Source organism: Oncorhynchus masou, chromosome 3, assembly GCF_036934945.1.
Source record: "Oncorhynchus masou masou isolate Uvic2021 chromosome 3, UVic_Omas_1.1, whole genome shotgun sequence".
Lineage (NCBI taxonomy): Eukaryota > Metazoa > Chordata > Actinopteri > Salmoniformes > Salmonidae > Oncorhynchus > Oncorhynchus masou.
Window position 1 is genome coordinate 38,274,843 of NC_088214.1, and position 21,613 is coordinate 38,296,455.

Below are 21,613 nucleotides of genomic sequence, written 5' to 3' on the forward strand. Positions count from 1 at the left end.
AACTTACCTCTACGGGTGGAGTCTCGCAAGCTGTCCCAGAAATACATCGGTCCCTTCAAGGTTGCCAGGAGAGTTAACCCAGTTTCTTATCGCCTACACTTACCCAGATCCCTTAAGATTAATCCCACATTTCACATTTCATTGTTAAAACCTGTTGTTTTTTCTCCCCTTGTCCCGGCAGACAGACCTCCCCCTCCGCCTCGTGTCATTGGAGGCCAGCCGGCTTATACCGTCCATCGGATACTGGATTCCCGCCGGGTGCAGCGGTCCTGGCAGTATCTGGTGGACTGGGAAGGCTACGGTCCCGAGGAGCGCTCCTGGGTTCCTGCCAAAGACATCCTGGATCCTGACCTCATTCGTCAGTTCAGGGTCCTCCACCCTGAGAGAGCTGGTAGGAACGTCAGGAGCCGTTCCTAGGGGGGGGGATTCTGTCAGGATTTGGCCAGGGTTGTTCCGGGTTTTGGTCACTAGATGCCCCCATTGTGCTTTTTGACCTTATGTTTTTTCCCTTGTTCCCCATTATTATTTGCACCTGTACCTCGTTTCCCCTGATTGTATTTAAACCCTTAGTTTCCCTCAGTTCTGTGCTCTGTGTTTGTATGTTAGCACCCAGCCCTAGTGTTCTGTGTTTTCTTGTCGATTCCGGTGGATGCTCTTGTGGAATTCTGTTTTTTTGTTTTTGAGTGTCTCTTGAGGCTTTTTTGTGCTATTCCTACCACCTTTTGGATTTGCCATTTTTGTATTTAAGGACTTCTCCTTTTTACTTTATTAAATACACCGTCTTAAGTACTGCTGTGTCTGCCTCATCTTCTGGGTTCTGCTGACTATTCGTGGCTCAGTTGGTTAAGTGACTGTTTCTCACTCCGGAGACCCAGGTTCGTAACCGGGTCCTGACAGTATGATCGTCGGTCAGGGGCGCTGGATCCAGTATCTCAGAAATGGCTGCCCTCCTGGGCTTTTCACGCCCAACAGTGTCTAGGGTTTACAGAGAATGGTGCAAAAACACATCCAGTCAGCGGCAGACCAGTTAGTTGATGAGAGAGGTTGAAGGAGAATGTTAGGATTTGTGCAAACAAGCAGACCAAAAACACTGTTGCCCAGTGCAACAGTGGTCTGCAGAACGCCATCTCGGAACACACAACTCATCGATCCTTGTCACGCATGGGCTACTGCAGCAGAAAACCACACCGGGTTCCAATCCTATCAGCGGAAAACAAGAAGAGGCAGTGGGCACGCGATCACCAACATTAGACAATTGAGGAGTGCAAAAACATTGCCTGGAACATGACAGCAAGTTCAGTTTACTTGAGTGACCTGCGCAGTCCCCAGACCTCAACCCAACAGGGCACCTTTTTCAAATGAGATGGAACGGACTGTTTGCAACATGAATGTACTGCCGTCCAAAATATGCAGCAACTGCGTGATGCCATCGCGTCAGCATGGACCAACATCCCTGTGGAACCTTTCCGACAACTTGTAGAATGCCCCAAAGAATTCCGGATGTTCTGGAGGCAAGGGGGGGTGTATGGCCCGGTACTAATTCCTAATAATCTGTCCGGTGAGTGTATGTGAGGGAGTGCCTGACCCGTAGTGGAAAACCGTGTATCTCCCTCTCCAGCTGCTTTAATAATGACACTTTGTACGCTTCTTTATGAGAATAGATTGGGCTGAGAGGGTCACTCCAAGTAAAGAGTAAAGCTCTTGGTGATTTGACATAGGCACTCTTGCAGGTGATGAGGGATTAGATTACCAGGTAGCCAGCATGTAACACCCTCCATAGATGAAAGGCTTTTCAGACATTTGACGGATTAACATTTTTGCTCACTTAGACAGCTGGAACGCGGGGCAAAATAACACCATTTAAATCATGTGTTCCTAGGTTCTCCAACGGGAAAATGGATTATAAAGCAGGTCCATATGCACCAACAACTACATACAGAAGGCCACACTTAAAGCCTACTCCTCCAGAGCAGACTGCTAAAAAGCAGGCGATGAAGCGGCCCGCGGAGACCGGTTACAACAACAACAGGAAGCTTCTTTATTTGGGTTGTGGTATCGATCGCCCTCGGCCCACTAATGATAGAGCACCAGACTGGCAGCTAGCTTCTCACAGTCTAATCTCTGTTTAACCCAGAAGTCAAATCTTGTGTAATTTGGTTCACTGCGTGTTTAATCTTTGTGTTCATACTTGTTAGAAATGGAGAGTTCACGCAAAAAAACAAAAACAAAGTCTCCACCCTTGCAAAAGGAAACTTTTAGCCAATGCCCCCCCTCCCCCTTCCGATCTGTGTGAAGCACTCGAGGCAGAGCAGTTTAAGCACCTCCTTCGACTAACCCTGATTCATCCAAACAACCAGTGAAGAAAACCCCAAAACTGGAACTGATACTGCTCTTTATCTCACCCATCTCATCCCTTCAATCTACACGCAGAATCTGCCCACGGGAGATTACTCACAGTCAGGAAGCCATTTTGCTCTCTGTGGAGCAAGACTGGGTCGGGGAGTTATTCAGAAGCTCGCAGGAGTCCCCTTGTTCTATAATACCCTTCAGTGGACCATCTTGTGGTCATACAGCACAGGAGGGTGAAACAAAACAAGTGGGCTGTTCTCACTGGTAGGAAAAGCTCTGGTACACTATAAGTGTGATTGCTTTTTCCAGTAGACTCTAAGCCTAAACCATCCAACTGAATTAAATATACAAGTACTTTCATTCCAGAATTTCACAAATTTTTGGTTAATGTTCAGGCATATCCTATATATATTTCTTTTTGGGGGGGGACAAAATACATTCTCTATCCAAATTGTGAAGAAGAAAAAAAATCCCTCATGATATTGTTGAGGAGATACCAGAGGCCAGTGATTTCCCTGCCTTCTGACTCCCATACTGTACTGCATTATATCTGATAAACATAGATCAGGCATGAGAAAAGGGTCAGAGGAATGAAAGGTAAACATGTCTTCATGTCTCGATTTCCTCACTCCCTACTGGCATTGAGGATGGATTATATGTGACATAAGAAATCTCCCAACTTCTTGAGCCCCGTGAGAAGATTCATTAGAGTCGATGGAGAGCTCTTTTTGTACAGTATGTCCATAGACGTGAGTGTGTGTGTGTACTGTATATACAGTATATATGTGTGTGTGAGCATGTGCATGCGTGTGCGTGTGTGTGTGTGTGTGTGCGTGTGCGTGTGCGTGTGTGTGTGTGTGTGTGTGTGTGTGTGTGTGTGTGTGTGTGTGTGTGTGTGTGTGTGTGTGTGTGTGACTTGTTCTCCCACAGCCCACACAGTCTAATTGATAGCGGAGGGGAGAAGCTTCGAGACGCTTCTATGCTGCTGTTTACAGAACTGCCTGCCTGGTGATTGCTGCAGGACCTGCCTGTTCTCAAGTCTCGACTGCTATGCACAAGGCTACTGTTTTCGATGTTGAACATACATATCTAATGAAGGAGGGCATCCTTGAAGCGATATCGCTGTAGGCTACAGTATGCGGGGTTTTTTTATGTTCCCATGAAGCTGAACACCTATCTAATAAGTTAGACTCATAATGGAGAATACATGATAGGGTAGTTCATTTGGAAATTGTTGGGGGGGATTTTTTTTTACTGCTACAGTATCCCATTGATTAGCTGTGATTAGATGGATCGAGATCACAGAAAATAGATGTTCTACATTTCACAAAGAAACCCCTTAATATTTCATTTTGTCTACAGTAGGACTGTGATTATAAAGAAACCTGGGATATCTGGGATATGTCTTTGTAATCACAGAAACCGCTTCTTTGGAGTCATCTCAACAGCCATTATGGTAACTTTCAACTTTGAGTCATTGTATCAATTTTAATGATACCACTCCAAATAGTGCATTCTACGGCAGCATACAAAATGCAAGGCAACAAAATGTAGATTTGTTTAGCATATTACCGCCTGCGTTTTTGTATGATGTCAATAGGCCTGTTGACGGAACAGGGCGATCCACAGACATTCCCGTTCCGCGCTTGGAAAGAGCGATCAGCGGAGAAATAGAATCCACAGTTCCTTGGCACACTCATTTTTCACCTTCCTTTTCTCTCTCTCTCTCTCTCTTTCACTCTTTTCTTTTTCTCTTGTTGCTTCTTCCCAGGTTGTCATCTCAAGTTGTCATCCCTGTACAACCCAATTGTCTCTTTCTTGTTCTGTCAGGAGGGCCAACTCTTCTGCAATCAACCTTGGTTCTTATCACCTCTAACGCAGAAGCTATGCCCCGGGCTCCAAAACATAGGGAGAATAATAATGGGAGAGATGTGCATTTTATCTGCTCTTCAAGCACCTAGATTCTTCTATTTCATTTCTTCAGCGTCAGTATGACACAAAAGCACATGGATGGGTTCTTGAAGCAAAGCCAGAGAACGCAGACTCTGCCTGCTGTCAATTTCTCCATTTGTTCTCAGTGGCTCTCAGTCTCGGTACTTCTGTCCATGTTTCAGGTTTCTTCAGGTTTACAAACGGAACACCATTATCGTCTTCCATCTGTTTCCCTCTGGTTGTTAGAACTTAAACTCAGCATTGACTCCTGTCCCCGTGTGGTCCTACATGACTGGAAGCAGTGGTTCCTGTGTACCAGCCTGCCACTCTAACCCTATGCTGCCTGTATGAGAGAGTGAGGGTGTGTCTCTCTCCCTCTCTCTGTCTTGCTCTCTCTCTCTCTGTGTGTGTGTGTGTGTGTGTGTGTGTGTGTGTGTGTGTGTGTGTGTGTGTGTGTGTGTGTGTGTGTGTGTGTGTGTGTGTGTGTGTGTGTGTGTGTGTGTGTGTGTGTGTGTGTGTGTGTGTGTGTGTGTGTGTGTGTGTGTGTGTGTGCGTGCGTGTGCGTGCTAGACAGGGAGCAAGTTTCACTGTGAGGTCATGGCTAAGAAAGGGGGCGTGGCCCCAAGGAGCACGGTTCCAGCCTCCTCAGAATGTCTGACACATTAACCCTTTGTTGCACTTTCACGAGACTGGAACGCTTATGGAGTGCAGTGTGAGTTACTTTAGCTCATCAATGTAGTAATTAATGGGAACAACATCCTGCAGGTAACATCAGAGCACAACATTCTTCGATATTCTCTCATTGGGCACAGTAAACATTATTTACGGAGTTATTCCTATGACCAGAAAAAGTTAAGTATTACCTCGATACTAAAATGGACATGACGAGCTGCTGATAATAATAAAAACACAGGGCTAATCGATACATTGCAGCCGCAGCGTGACTGGATGTAGGGAGCAGGACGTTTTCCGTTTTTGGCGTGATATAGCAGAGGGTTTGGTGAGGTGGGGAAGGATGACTGTTTTCTGGTTGCCCAAAGGATAGGTAGTGTGTCATAACAGGAAGGGAGTATCATGATGTGGTCACTTAGTACCTCCTGAGGCACAGGTCTTCCTAAGGAATGACTTGTGGTTTTGACCAGGGATGGGCAACTAGTTCAGTCGGGGTCTCAACTTACTGTTGCTAGGTAGAATAGTAAAATACACCAGGTGCAATTTTAAAATGTGATTGTGCATCAGTTTTTCTCTTATGTCAGTCACTGATAGTCAGTCAATTAGCCCATGTCAGCTAACATTATTTACATTGGTAAATTAGTGTAGCGGCCAGCAATCTAAACTTGTAGTAATCATGGTCGAATTACAGATCATAGGGCTCCCGTTGATTTTGTTTGTCACTCTCACTCAAATATCATATAAAAAACGTCCCATGGCAAAATGTACAGAACGGCAGCACAAATTTGACTATAAAACGTAAATGTTTTCAAAATATGAAACCTCACCTGGCTGATCCACTCGGGACGTTTTTGACAACAGACCACATGTGAGCCCTAAAGTTAAATTCTATGAATGTGATACAATAATGTATGGAATCGACTATAAATGTTGTGGCAAATATAAAATAAAAAAAGACAAAAACATCTCATTGCCTAAGTATTCGGAGATAACAAAAGCACTACTTGGAATAACGTGAAATCCGATCTGTAAAATGAAAAAAGAAGTCATTATTTCTACTGCAGCTCTGTCAACAGCTCTTTTCTCCTCAACAAGAGCGAGGCCAACAGATACATTAAAACACATTCTGAGAATGTAAGTCTTTTGCAACAGGGTATTATTGGCAATTACACCCTACGTGTCTTCCTCATATCTATCTATCGCGTTGCTGTATTCACATTAATCATGTAAAATGGACGCCGCTATATTTACTCTGTTTGAGAGCCCTTTTGCCAATGCACTGGTTATGACTTAATCAGCACAATGACTTGTGCTTTGGCAGGTAGGCCTATTACTAGCATATTAGTGGACAAAAAAACATTACTGCCTTCTTGGGATGTGAGATGTACCAGATGGCCTTTTCGCAGAGCAATATTCTATAAATGAAAAAAATATATATATTTGGACTTATTTCACCACAGAGCAAAAAATAAAGTAATCAAAGAAGATGAATAAGGAGCTAGAAGTACAAGGTCAAATACATTATTTCTGGCCTCTTCTTGTGGTGTGAATACACACCGGGCTCCTATCCTCTCCAATTTCTGCATTATAAAAGGGCTTGGGGAGGACTCTGGCTCCACGTCACAATCCTGGAAGCTGGTGGACGTCTGAGGAAAGCCAGACTCCGGTGTTTAGGTCTGGTCAACGTCTTCCCATTTGTCCCGAGACAATGGTTCTAGAACAGAACATTGGAGCTATGTTGACCGGTCTAGATTTTTTTTTTTAAATGCCGACTATTATTGTAACAAACTCTGACAAGCCGAGTCAGACTACAATAGGCATTCCACCAAGTGAAAAGTAGGGCATCAAGTGTCACATGTTGTGTCTGTCCTTTTCTGTCTTCATTTTAATATTGTCAAATCACCTGATTGCTAAAAAGCTCAAGAGTGAACAGTAGAACTTGTCTCAGTGTTTGGTCTATAGGCATTGGTCAGTAACCTAGGGAACGCTACAGTTGGCCCGCATGAGCCAGACTCAATGGTCATGTGCCTGTCTGGAGCCGCCGCAACGCTGGCTGCGTGGGCCAACAACATCCCAATACATCAAAACTAATGGACCTGCTCAAGTTGAAAAGTAACATTTGGTGCCATGCGTAGACCCCTATTAACATAAACTGCCAATGGAAACAATGACACAAATCGGATTATGCCAGAAAAAAAATTAGCGCAGGGGGAAACACTGAAAGGATAGAGGGAGAGTTTTGTCACAGCACCCATTATATTAGCTAAACGTGTTGGCTTTAAAAAAAAAAGAAGAAAGAAGCCAAAACGGTTGTCACCCAGCTTGGAGCGAACCTGCTCGAGTATGTTACTTGCCAAAGCCTATATATATGTCTCAGGGATGTTAAATGTTATGTTATGGCATGTACTCTGGTGGGGTATCAGTGTGTCACCGTATGAATCATAAACTGCCATCTGTCAGTGATAGGGGGTCTCAGGGTGGCCTGAGGACTCGTCAGGAGTGGGCTACACAGCCTAACCCGGCCCCGCCCTGGTCTGGAGCCCTCCTCTATGTAACCCTATCTGGCCCAGGCATGCACAGTCACAGTCCCCACGTCACTGTATCACCCCTGAAGCATGGCCAGGCAGACTAATGCACTGAGATTACACCATGGCTAGGTATGTGTGTATTACCACATGTTTGTGCATGACAGTTTGCGCACTGTTTCACCCACTTTCTATGTATATATTGTATTCTAGACATGGCTCATCCTACATCCTTTTTTTTTAAATCTGGATTATGTGTGTATTGTTTAAAAAATATATACAGTATATGTTGCTAGGTATTACTGCACTGTTAGAGCTAGAAACACAAGTACTACTGCACTGTTAGAGCTAGAAACACAAGTATTTTGCTGCACCTGTTGATAACATCTGCATATCTGGCTACGTGACCAACAAACGTTGATTTGATTTGATGAGTGCTTGATAGCAAAACGAGGAATAATCCTCACAGTTTGTTCCCAACCACTGTTCCTTTGCTCAGCCAGTCTCCATGCAAAAGCTAGACACTTCCTCCCTCTAGTGGTCGCATACAAGTCCTGGTGCCCTGATACTTCCACAACACCCAGGGCAACAACCACATGCCATGTGAGAGAACAGAACAGGCTTCAATACAGAGGCCAGGTCAGGACTGAACAGATAGGGCTTAGAGTTAATACCTTGTTAGAACACTACAAAGCAAGGCATTAGATGCTTGATCCCTCTGACACCTATCAGGACAAAATCCTCCTAAAACATTACGAATCGTATCCGTTGAAGGCAATTTACTAATATGTTCTAAATTAGTTGTAACCAATCACGCTATCGTCATCAAAATATGACCCAAAACAATTCAACTTAATAAATTCAATAAATTCTCAGTCGACATGGTGTAAATATAAACTGAAAGACATTTGCCACAATGTCTTAATGACAGGCCCAGACTGGGCCTGGTTTAATTGTGGTTCATTGATGTGACCTGGGTCTGGACAATAGGGAGGTAAACAGGGAGGGAGGTTTGGAAGCGGCGGCTTGGCGCGGTAACAGCCAGAGTTGGCCCAGGCCAGTCAACAGCCACGCTGGACTGGATCGATGTGCTTTGGGAAGGGGGGGGGGGGTGATTGGGGAAATCAGTCATGCTGAAAATATGGAGCAGAGCATTGACGCACATGGACAGTGCCCAGCCACAGCAGCGCTTATCGACTATTCTGGGCTGCTGGGGGCTATTTTGGGAACCTGTGGACACTGACACTGTTGTCCTGTAATTGCGTTACCTTGCTTGACACCCTAGATATCTCTTATTAGCACCCCTATTCAGATCCTCGCTGAAAACTAGACAGAAAGAGCAGAACAGATCATCTCTACTACTAACTCGCTCAGACCTTGTCTGTAGCCCTTCTCCTCTAGGGAACTACAGCCCTTAGGCCTAGATCATAGATGTAGAACACAGAATGTACTAAGGCAATTCATTAACTGAATAACTGTCTCTTCCATTGCACCTCGTTAATGTACCATCAATGTATTATTAGTTGACTTGAATGGTGTCGAACTGCAGTGAATCCCATCCATCTCTGTTATAAAAATTATGCCAGTGATGTCTCCAAGTCGTAACGGTGTCCTGATACCAAATGTTACAGAGATGAATGGTGGCCTGGTACTACCAGAACAAGCTTATGCGCTTCTATTGTGATGGGTTGGGAACACATCTAGAATATAACAGACTGCTTTGTCTCGGCTCCGGGGAGAAAGTGTGTGTGTGTGTGCGTGAGTGCATGTGCACTCATGTCTGTGTGTTCAGAGGGATTGTCACTATTGGGGGCAAAAGATTTCTGAAGCCAGCAGAATTCTATTATGACATGTAGGGCAGAGAGAGGCAGGCTCCAGTGGCAAGCAAAACAAAGGATCAGCCAACCCTTTATTAAGTCACCCTATATGGCGCTTTCCCTGAACATGTACACTGTAACTCTATAATCGACATGCATGACTGATTTACTATGAATAATAGATATTCTCAAGAACAACACTATTACATAGTTAAATAGAGCCATGAATAGTAGTTATTCTCATGAACAACACTATTACATAGTGAAATAGAACCATGAACAATAGTTATTCTCATGAACAACAATAAAATAATGTCATGTATTGTTGCGGAATAACTCTCTGTTGTAAAACTCTGTCACAGACTACGAGAATCTTTGTAGATTGAAATGTTTCTAATCGCACCAATTTAGACTTCCCTCATCCCTACATGAACTCCACTTTGGAACGGGTTGGCAAGACATGCGGCAAGACCTGTGGCGATACTAATCTGGTCATATTATGGGCGAGTGTTCTGTTCTGCTGTCTGTGCACTAGATCTCTGTCTTTGATCCGCTCATATGATTGTGCCATAATCACAGCTGGAGGAATGCTTGGAGGCAAAGGGGTAAGACTGAGCTCAGAGTTACTAAAGAACTCTAAAGACAGAGTTACTAAAGCTCCCCCATCGTATTTTCATGTCTCTCATTTATTTAACTCACGGCTGAGGAGTGAAAATACGAATTTTGGAATAATGGATTAGGCTATATGTAATTTCCACTTTGGCTTTTTACTATTTTATTATTTAGTTAATAAACCAGTATCAATATATTTTATTGGAAAACTTGGGGATTTGACATGGGTAACCCTCATGGTGTGTGTGTGTGTGTGTGTGTGTGTGTGTGTGTGTGTGTGTGTGTGTGTGTGTGTGTGTGTGTGTGTGTGTGTGTGTGTGTGTGTGTGTGTGTGTGTGTGTGTGTGTGTGTGTGTGTGTGTGTGTGTGTCTCTGTGTGTGTGTGGTGAAGGGGTCTATCCTCATATGGGATCATGGCGTGTCTGATCATCGTGACTCTGCTTGGCTGCGGCCCATCGCCCCCCAAGAAAAGACATCAATGGATACTGGCTGTGCCATCGATACCCCGGTCCCAGCGCCCTCAGGGTGGGACACCCAGAACAACAAAACGCACCACAGCCAAACTACAAAACGCACCATAGTGAAACTATAAAACGCACCATAGCAAAATTGCACCACAGCCAAACTACAAAACGCACCATAGTGAAACTACAAAACTCACCATAGCAAAAATGCACCACAGCCAGACTACAGTGCTATCACAAAATGCCCTAGAATATAACAAAATGCTCAACACTCCATAAAAACATTGAAAACACACCACAGAAAACTGCTGAAACTAAACAAAGAATAGCAACACCACCAAATTACAGATCTTTGGCTTCAACATTGGCATCTCTTGTCACCCACTTGAGGGTGTTTTAGCACCAACTAAAATGCTGAGTATGTTACTATAAATAACAATCCCGTGGCATATCACAACTTCCCTGAAAGGCAAAGAGCACAAAGTGAGCACAAAGTGATACAACTGAAACCAAATGCAGACAAGTGCAATATGTTAGAACTGTTAGGGATAGCACTTCTTTCTGTACAGCAGTGAAACTTTGTTAACAGATACAATGATTTGGAGGGGAGTCTACTTCTCCATAATATTCCTCGATGAGAACCTTATGAAGGTTTACGATCCACTACATAAGAAACCCTTTTGTATCACCAACCAACAGGTAAAAAAAGAGGCAACACATGACAAATCATTATTAAGGATTAATTCATGATCATTATCCTTCTTTAATGATGATGAATTATGTCTTACTGGTTACAGGGAGAAAACTGTAATAATTTGTCATGCGTAATGAATGTGAAAAACAACTTATGATAGAGAACATACAGTCCAGTATTTGTTAGTGATGGGGGGGGGGATTGATACAGTTATATACTTGCGCTATAATTTTTATACCATATTATATCGATACTTTGACTCCAAGTATCTATTTAAAATGTTGTTTTGTTGGTAGGTAGCGTTAACTAGCACTACACTCTTAGAAAAGAGGGTTCCATAATAGTTATTTGGCTGTCCCCATAGGATAAGTCTTTTTGGTTCCATGTAGAAGCCTACTGGGTTCCATGCAGTACCCTCTGTGGAAAGGGTCCTAAATGGAACCAAAAAGTGTTCTACCTGGAACCGAATAGGGTTCGTCAAAGGGTTCTCCTATGGGGACAGCCAAAGAACCATTTTAGGTTCTAGATAGCACCCTTTTTCTAAGAGCGCAATTGGTGGTACCTGCGCCAGAACTCCAGTATTTTTCATCCTACAGCTTGTTCTCCATCTTCATCTTAAATAGTGAGCCAACATGTTTTCAGGACTTTTATTTCCATGTCTGATCAAAACTCATTTTCTCATGCTCTCTCTTGTCTCTCTTCAGCAGACATACAGTGAGCAATATGTTTGGAGCATCAAATCGTGATATCGAATTGCAATACATAATAGAATCGCAAGAATTGTGAGAATCGCAATACATATTGTATCGGCACCTAAGTATTGTGATAATATCGTATCTTGATGTCCCTGGCAATTTCCAGCCCTAGTATTTGTACAGTACACACACACACACAGTTGTGTCAGCAAGTAACTCATCACAACAAACAGCTTACAACACAGGACTGTACCTACCCAATGCATGAGTGCCTTCGAGAGGAGGTGTTGCTATGCACAGCTTTCCTGGGGAAGCGAGAGTCTTTGTTCATCATTGTGCTGGATACTTCAAAGAGCCAAAGGTACCAGTGGAATTCAGAGACACAACAGCCTTCAGATGATAGAGGATGAACAGAATGGACCGCAACATTTATGTGGCATGTCCTGGTTGAATGTGAATGTCCAATGTCTATTGGTACTGTTCAGTTACAAACTAAACATGGTACACCTTGCGAGAACAATCGGTCCACAAAAGCAGAACCAAGTTACACCTACTGCATCTAGCAGAGACACAAGAGGGATTAACTCAAGTTCTGCACGGTCAATAACAGGTTTTCACGCAAATGTTAGGGCTGGTTTGTGTCCATGCAATTTCTGAGAAGAAGAACATGTTATGATAAAGTAGTGCCTTCATTGAAAAGCAGAAAGCTCAACTGAGCTACCAAAGGTCTACAGGATCTGGTCCCTGCAGTGGGGATATGTCCTTTTTTTTTTTTTTTTTTTTTTTTTTTTTTTTTTTTTTTTTTTTTTTTACTGATAAAGTTCACCTAACTCTGTGTAAACACACCTAAAAAGGCAGAATGATGCCTGTTAGGAGCCCATCTCAGAAAGCATATGAGTTTACCAACGGGCAAAATCAAATCAATTTAAATTGTGGCTCATATCAGCTGTCAGCACAGGTCTGGAGCTAATTCCCTGCTTGTTTTCCGTTCTGCTTAACAGCAAGAAGCCGAGATAAACTTTTCACTTTTACTCCTCGCATTCCCTAAATAGGTTAACAGCAAACTCAATCATCCCAATAGCCAGAGGACTGACAGGGGGAGGGGTGCGGGAGTCCTCCAAATAGGGTCCAAAAGTCGCCTTAAAACAAATACTGCGCTATTCTAGAGCCCAGAAGCTGCTTCTTTCTTTGTTCAAATAAAACCTTGAAGAAATTTATAAAAATCGAGTCAGAGAGAAAATAATCCCAACAATGCTCCCAGGAGTGTGTGGCCCCTCAACCGTCTATATCAGACTCTCCTCTCTTCTCTTCTGAAACTACTGGGACTAAACTCTGGCCTGGAACAAGAAACAACAACACTTACTCCGCCTTGGAATAACAGACAACAACACTAACTCTGCCGAGAGAGAGAGAGAGAGAGAGAGAGAGAGAGAGAGAGAGAGAGAGAGAGAGAGAGAGAGAGAGAGAGAGAGAGTCAGTCATAAGATGAGAAGTTGGAGCAGTCTGAATGGTGCTAGGGGCCGGTTTGTACTGCTGAAGCCTACCAGGACTCTGCTAGTGAAGGGGAGAGGCAGGAGGAGAGAGGTATTTTCTAAACCCAGATGCAAGGTTCCATTGCGGTCCTCTACGGATGCCTCGTCCAGTTCCCTACAGCTCCACTACAAGCCGCACTCATAGGACTGACCTGCTTCCAAATGAGGCAGCAGCAACTCACCCCAGTAGCTCAATAAAACTGTGTTTTTTAAAAATCCAATAGATAATGGGAGGGGGAGGTGTCATGGACATGGAGTTCTGTCTGAGTGCTTAAACTATGGAGCGGCTGCGGATCAGACTTTTCCCAGATCTTTTTTTTACGTGCACTTGGTCCAGAAGCTTCTGCGCATGTGTTTATTCTATATGTATAGTCTGAGAACAGGCTACTCTGGCAAATGCTGCTTGTTTAACCCTTTACACTCATGGGAATTGGCCTATATGGATAGGGTTTAAAATACATTGTACATTGTTGCCACAAAGTTGGAAGCACAGAATCGTTTAGAATGTCATTGTATGCTGTAGCATTACAATTTCCCTTCACTGGAACTAAGGGGCCTAGTCCAAACCATGAAAAACAGCCCCAGACCATTATTCCTCATCCACCAAACTTTACAGTTAGCACTATGCATTCGGGCAGGAAGCGTTCTCCTGGCATCCGCCAAACTCAGATTTGTCATGCCAGATGGTGAAGCTTGATTTATCACTCCAGAGAACGCGTTTCCACTGCTCCAGACTCCAATGGTAGTGAGCTTTACATCACTGTAGACACTTGGCATTTTAGGCTTGTGTGCAGCTGCTCGGCCATGGAAACCTATTTCATGAAGCTCCTGACGCACAGTTCTTGTGCTTACATTTCTTCCAGAGGCAGTTTGGAACTCAGTAGTGAGTGTTGCAACTGAGGACAGAAGATTTTTACACGCTACACGTTACAGCTGTACATTTCCACTTCACAATAACAGCACCTACAGCACGAACAGGGCAGAAATTTGACAAACTGACTTGTTGGAAAGGTGGCATCCTATGACGGCGCCACGTTGAAAGTCACTGAGCTCTTCAGTAAGGCCATTCTACTGCCAATGTTTGTCTATGGAGATTGCATGGCCGTATGCTCGATATTATACACCTGTCAGCAACGGGTGTGGCAGAAATTGCCAAATCCACTAATCTGAAGGGGTGTCCACATACTTTTGCATATATAGTGTATGTCACCTGTTAAATCCACTTCAACCAGTGTAGATGAAATGGAGGAGACAGTGAAAGAATCATTTTTAAGCCGCGAGACAATTGAGACATGGATTGTGTATGTGTGCCATTCAGAGAGTGAATGGGCAAGACAAAATATTAAGTTGGGGGGTGCAACTCAATTTTAGGAAGGTCTGTTTAGTAAACTCAGCATATATGCATAATCATCTTTCCCCTCTTCATATGTCCTTGAATGTGCCCTTGATTGTGATTCCTCAAGTTATTCATATGAAAACAGACTCATATTGTTTATGGCCATGCTTCCTCTGCAGCAGTAAGATAATTTTTACATGAGACAAATATCTCCTGCAGCTGGTTTGCTGCAAAGGAGGGCAGGCATGTTATACGGTATGTTGCATGAGGCTCCAGAGTGACTACGATATGGGTGGGCAACATACGGGATTACTGTCAAGGAAACACATCAATCCAACAGTCTGAGCATAAGCCCAGAGGCAAAAATATGTATCTACAATACATAATATAGCAGCCTCTGGTGGAAATTAGAGGCATTATATTGTTTAATTGTTCGTCCAATTTCGAAAAGCGAGGGACAATTTGGATCCATAACATGATTCAAACATTGGCCCTGATGTAGTTATTAGCGGAACACTGTGCAAAGCCTTGTAAAACCAGACCCAGAGCCTTGTAAAACCAGACCCAGAGCCTTGTAAAACCAGACCCAGAGCCTTGTAAAACCAGACCCGGAGCCTTGTAAAAACAGACACAGAGCCTTGTAAAGCCACACCCAGAGCCCTGCTTTACTATAAACAGGCTACTGTTGTGTTCAAGACAACTGTCTGGTGACCGAGACAGAGAACGAAAAACCGTACCCCAAAACAAAAGGATTAACCTGAGCACAATCAGTGTAAAAGGACAAGCATGTGGGTTGTCATGTCATGTCATACAGAGGGTAAAGCAACTGCAGGAGAGTTGAACCACCTGGAGGCACTTGAAAGTGAATACCGTTGGGGTCAGGCCTTGATACGTTACACCTGCTAACGCCGGACAGCACTTAACAATCCTCAAGACCAGACAAAACAACAGGACTGAACAACATACAGTAAGTAGCATATGATTGAATTGTGTTGCTAATGAAACGAGCATCAATGCTATGAAAAAAGGGAGGCCTCACCTGACTTTGACCCAGTCAAAGGTATTTTTCTAACAATCAACTAAAAACCAGTTTGAGGTGCAGTACTTTCATTCATCGCTCAGAAATTACATTTAAAAAACAAACATTTTTTATACTGTGACTCACTTTTATTAGGGAAGTGCCTGTCAGTCCAGCCGTTTTTCTAAGGCAATCAACAAAAAGCACAATGCTTGACAACAAAACATCACATTACACCGGAAGGAACTACTGTGGTTTCCTCCAACCATGGTCTCCAACATTTCCCTCAAACTTAAACATTTATCGTCTCCTGCCCTGATAAACTTAAGCTGCCTGTCTGTACGTTTTTCCAACAGACTGCTAGTTTGTTTAATTCATCCCCTTATCCAGCCATCCTGCTATAACTCATCTCCAACAGTTTGTTTCATTCTCGTTGTTAGGGGCACTGTACATTCTCAGGGGCTCAGGCCCTTTATAAAGCTCCGTCCCTACAGGATGGTCCCTCTTTCTAATTATAGTTTTATAATTTCCATGAGATGGACAGATCTGAGATAAACCATAAAGATGGAGTGCCTTTCTTGGTTATTATCACACACTCACAGGCAGGAACATTAGGAGTAATGCTTAAATGCCCGAGGAAAATGATCCCACCAATAAAATGTGATAAAGATGTATGAACCCGTAAAAAAAAACATCTGTTTATTTATATGCGAATTAGAGGCTTAACCTCCACATAGGTGACAAGGTTTTGTACCATGTCAACAGTCTCAGGGTTTTTACGTTTTTCATGGTTGCTGAAATACGTTACCTTGCTTACAACAATTCAGAGACACCTCTTTAACAGTCCTGTGTGCTTACTTCTTACTTCTTGTGAAGGTGTGTGTGATGTTGATGAGTGCAATTTTCTCTGTTCTCCTAAACTGCACTTTGCACAAGCAACACATGGTGTATAAACTGGAAGCACCCATCCCTGGCAGACACTGTCACAAACATATGAGAAAAAAACCTGGTGAGTGTTTTGCTGTTTGAATAAAACTGTCCGAACTGACAAAATATTTATTTCGCTCCTAAGCAAATAAGGTCAAGTGCTCTTTAATTGGCCCGGCTGCTTCGTCTCGTCAACACAAACACAGTAAATATTTGATTTGCATCAATATCATGGGTTATGACTTGTGGGAATGGCGTAACAGGGTCATTAAACGAATCCTACCAATAGGCTTAGTCAGAGAAGGGCTTGAAAAGCGTCCCTATCAGGCAGCTGTCCTCATTAAGTCCTACTAGAATGAGCGTGGCTCTGCCTTTTCAGGAGACGTCACGCATCACGTTGCTTTCTAGTATCCGAGCAGAAAAGTTGACGAACCGCCGCCCGCGTATGACAAAAAACACCTAGTCAAGAAACACATCGGTACTTGACAACGCAGAAGAACTTGAGTATACTGTATGACTCCACTTCAAAGAGAGTCTTAAACTTAGGCCTGACCAGATTATTGGAGGGGAGATTGACTTAATCACTACTTGTTTTTGTAAGAAGTGTTGACATGCTGAATGTACCGAGGTGTCCGTTTAAACAACTAGCACACAGCTCAGACACCCATGCATACCCCACAAGACATGCCACCAGAGGTCTCTTCACAGTCCCCAAGTCAAGAACAGACTATGGGAGGCACACAGCAGTACATAGGGTAGCCTAGTGGTTAGAGCGTTGGACTAGTAACCGGAAGGTTGCAAGTTCAAACCCCCGAGCTGACAAGGTACAAATCTGTCGTTCTGCCCCTGAACAGGCAGTTAACCCACTGTTCCTAGGCCGTCATTGAAAATAAGAATTTGTTCTTAACTGACTTGCCTGGTTAAATAAAGGTAAAAAAAAAAAAAAAAAATAGAGCCATGACTACATGGAACTCTGTTCCACATCAGGTAACTGATACAAACAGTAGAATCAGATGTAAAAAACGGATGAAAATACACCTTATGGAACAGCGGGGACTGTGAAGAGACACACACAGGTATAGACACACATACGCACTCTACACACATGTACACATGGATTTGTATTGTAGGTATGTGTTATTAGAGTAGTGGACTGAAGGAACACAATGTGTTTGGTAAAGTGTTGTGAAATGTAATGTCATGTAATATTTGAAATGGTATATAACTGCCTTAATAACTGCCAAATACTAATAAAAATGAAATATGGCAAGTTTGTCATCAGTGAGCCCATGTTCAAGGACTGTATATTGAACTACAAATAAAACTCTGGTCACACAATTGTAACACTTCTTCAGTAAATGTATATAGTATGTTGTAGGCTTAGTGCAAATGTACATAATTGGCCTATATTTTTTTCACCTCAGTAGAGCTCAGTTTACTTGGGAGTTGTTTTTTTTAAACCTTTATTTAACTAGGCAAGTCAGTTCAGAACAAATTCTTATTTACAATGTAAAAAATTCTTATTTACAATGCGTAACCCGGCCAAACCCTAACCCGGACGACGCTGGGTCAATTGTGCACCGCCCTTTTGGTCTACCAATCACTGCCGGTTGTGACACAGTCTGGAATCAAACCAGGGTCTGTAATGACGTCTCTAGCACTGAGATGCAGTGCCTTCGACTGATGCGCCACTCAGGAGTCCTACTTGAAGAATATTATGGTCACCTAATCTAATTTGTTTTGTCAGTCCACAAGAAAAACAAATACACGTGTGCAGATTAAAGAGGGGGTGAGATTTAAAAAAATGAAACAAGCAAAAATTTTATACTCCTTTTTTATACTCCTTTATACTCCTCCTTATACTCCTTAATATTGAGTGTAAATCTGTTTATTACAACAACTCTAGTGTATGAAGAGGACTTTGTAAAACCATTTCATAAAATCTCCTAACTTTAAAGAATCCATAATATATTTTTTCAAATCAACAGTTACTATGTGCAAAACACAACAAAGAAACAAGGCTCTGACTAATTTAGACCACCTCGGGCCAGAGGAAATTCTGCTCATACACAACAAAGGCATCTATTCAAGCACAGCACAAGTCAGTACTTTCAAAAGTAATTGTTAGCTGCAGTATAAACAACCCTCACTGCTGACTTAAACTTCATATCACCTTTAGAAAGGGTCTCGAAGAGTTTTCTTCTACCACCTTTGAAGGTTTGCTCTCGAAACACAACGGGGTAGTCACATAACCCTGAGGGACCCCAAGCTCAGATAAAACAGGCATGGAACACAAGGAGGTCTCTACCTGGGAGTGTGGGCCAGAGTGAAGCGCCTCTGTAGACTAATGCTCCGGTTCATCAGCAGCTTCCTGAAGAGCAGCGGGGAGTTTCGGGGTGACCCACGCGGGGAGTCACGGGGGGACATCTTGGGGGATGTGCCTGGCGATCTGGGCTTAAGTTGGATGACCGGAAGCCTGCTGACCGACACCTCCTCAGACTGTTCTTCGGACTGCTCCTCCTCAGAGCTCTCAGAGCACGCTTCACTCATGGCGTCAGTCATTTTCACTCAGTTGTTTGATCCTGGTTCCCCCTGTCCCTTCGTCCTGGGGGTGGCAGGTAGCCTAGAGATTAAGCGTTGGGCCAAAAGGTTACTGGTTCAAATCCCTGAGCTGACTCAGTGAAAAATCTGTCAATGTGCCCTTGAGCAAGGTACTTAACACAAATTGCTCCTGTAAATTGTTCTGGATAAAAATGTATGCTAAATTACTAAAGGCAAAAAATGGAAATGTCCTGGCTTGGTTATGCTGTCCTGGTGAATCTGATCAACCTTGAAGCTTGGCTGTTCTAATCCTCCTCTCACAAAACTGACTGGTCAGCGCAGAGGCCAGTAAAACCTGGATTTATTGCTCCATTAGTCAGGGATACAACTAAAACTGACTCTAGAAAGTGCTCTAATAAGAGCACCTGAAAAAGCTAGACAGCGCTCTATCTGACCCTGTCCTTTATTTGAAAACAGCCCTGTCTCTCTCCAAAGATCATAGTCGTGGTTAATGGACTCAAACATTAGCGCAGTGCAATCCCTCCCCTGCCTGCCCAGGCTTTTGTTTACATAACTGCTAGGCCTTCCCTCCCTCCCTCCCTCCCGACTAAATATGGACGTCTGATTTTACAGTGAACGAGAGGCATGACAGATCACCCCCTCCCCCTCCCCTTGCCAGAGCATAGCACTGGTCCACTTCAAACTATGCTCCATAATAACTTCCTCTCTCAATTTCTCTGAGTATAAACATTAACCCTGCTCAACTTAACATTACTCTGGTCTAAGTCCCAGCGCTATTGCTATCCATTTTGCCTTTCACATGCTCACAAGTCTACCAGGAAAAGTCACATGAAGGGCCCGCGACTATAAAAAAGTCAGGGTAGATAGAATTATAAAGAGCATGGGCCCTGTCACGATGGCTCTCTCTATCTGTGACTAGGGTACTCGCTTCCCTGAGGGGCTTTGTTTATCAGGAGGAAAAGAGAAAAGGTTTTCCTGCGATCTTACGACTTGCAGCTGAGCTCTCCCCAGAATAACCTAGGAGTCAGAACATCTGACGCAGGAGGAACCTATGACAGCCAGCCGGGTAGAGGCTAAGACAGTGTTGCCTTTTAAAAAAGGCTCTTTTGGTTCTCTCGCAACTGTCAATGAGTGTCCTTATTAAAGAACACCAATCCTTAACAATGGGACGGTGGTGAAAAGAGCTACTCGACCCCTTTAGGAGAGACTGACACCACTTTCTAACAGCCACAGACAACCATCTCAGGGTAAATGATTAAATGTCTGAACCAACCTGCTGTTCTAAAGTTATTTCGTAAATAAGAGTAACGTTTCAAATTAGCCTTCAACAGATCACCAAGGTTTGTTTTCAGAAAATATTGAATACAGCTCAATTGAAATGCTTTTGTTGCGTGAAAATGACTTCTTTTTTTTAGCTGAAGTTGATTTTGGCTTGCAATTCAGACAATGCTAAAGTGGGCACAAATTAACACAATTTTTGGGGAGGATAATCAACGCTAATATTAGCCAGTGAAAGCATCATTTTGGGTTGCAGTCACCCCTGGCCCCTGGACTACTTCCAAGAAAATATAATAACAATGTTGTATTTGGGCAAACTATCCCTTTAAACACAGCTGGTTTTCAGTGTTAACCAGACCAAAATGACCTGACCATATACAGGGATATTAGCAGGACATGCATGATGGCATATTTTTGCAGCATCTTGTAATGCTTCCCATGAGAACAAGCATGAGGACGATGACTGGAGATCTCAGCAGTTAGGTCAACATAAAGGCTATACATAGCCACAATCCATACAGTTAAGTGAAATGCACAGTGCCAACTGTTAAGAGTACTACACTCTTAACGCCCAGTTCTAAAGGTTTGACGTTAACAGGATTGATCAAGTTTTGTTTAGATTCCATTGGACTACATACTAGTTTGAGAGTGTATCGTAGCTACCAACAAAGTCAATTCCCCTGGCACTGCATAAAACTGCACCCGCAACTTAACATGCAAGCACATGGCTGTCTCACCAGACAATATGGCCACAGTGAGAAGCATATAAAGACTGTGAGGCATTGTTGTCAATGCTGAGTGTTTTTAATGTTTTGTATACTCAGTGTATATTATTATTATTATTTCTATTTTGGGGCTTTGGGGGCCTCCTAGTGGCCTGGGGCCCTAAGTGACCACTTATGTCACTTATGCCTGGAGCTGGCCCTGTAATTTACATTTAATTTCTGTAGTTGCAGTTGCAGAGCTGTCATAGATCATTATTGGGAAAATGGCGTTCCATTGAATGAGGAAGTCATATCAAGAATGAAGTTGATATTTCTATAGCTTGTTCATACCAGACCTTCAAAAGAGCCAAGCAATGTCCTTAATTATTCAGTAGGGCTCTTTCCTGTGCATATTGCATCCAATAATATGCTATCGGGAGTCAGCAAGGACTTGTATTAGGACCATTTTACTATTTCAAAGTATCAAAATATTGTAA

General features: G+C 43.2%; 1 protein-coding gene across 11 annotated transcripts in view; it reads right to left on the bottom strand.

Annotated features, from left to right (window-relative positions):
• Positions 1 to 19,624, bottom strand: part of pde4ca (phosphodiesterase 4C, cAMP-specific a) — a 67,071-nt gene extending 47,447 nt beyond the window's left edge. For 6 of the 11 annotated variants that reach the window (XM_064940080.1, XM_064940073.1, XM_064940059.1 and 3 more), the window contains exon 1: positions 18,881 to 19,624. In XM_064940080.1, coding sequence (XP_064796152.1) covers positions 18,881 to 19,134 — 254 coding nt within the window. In that variant the 5' untranslated portion in view covers positions 19,135 to 19,624. Of the gene's footprint in view, positions 1 to 3,921; positions 4,650 to 12,016; positions 13,433 to 18,880 lie in introns of those variants that run through there. The other 5 variants (XM_064940127.1, XM_064940109.1, XM_064940100.1 and 2 more) reach the window with 2 other exon arrangements.
• Between the last annotated feature and the right edge of the window lie 1,989 nt (positions 19,625 to 21,613).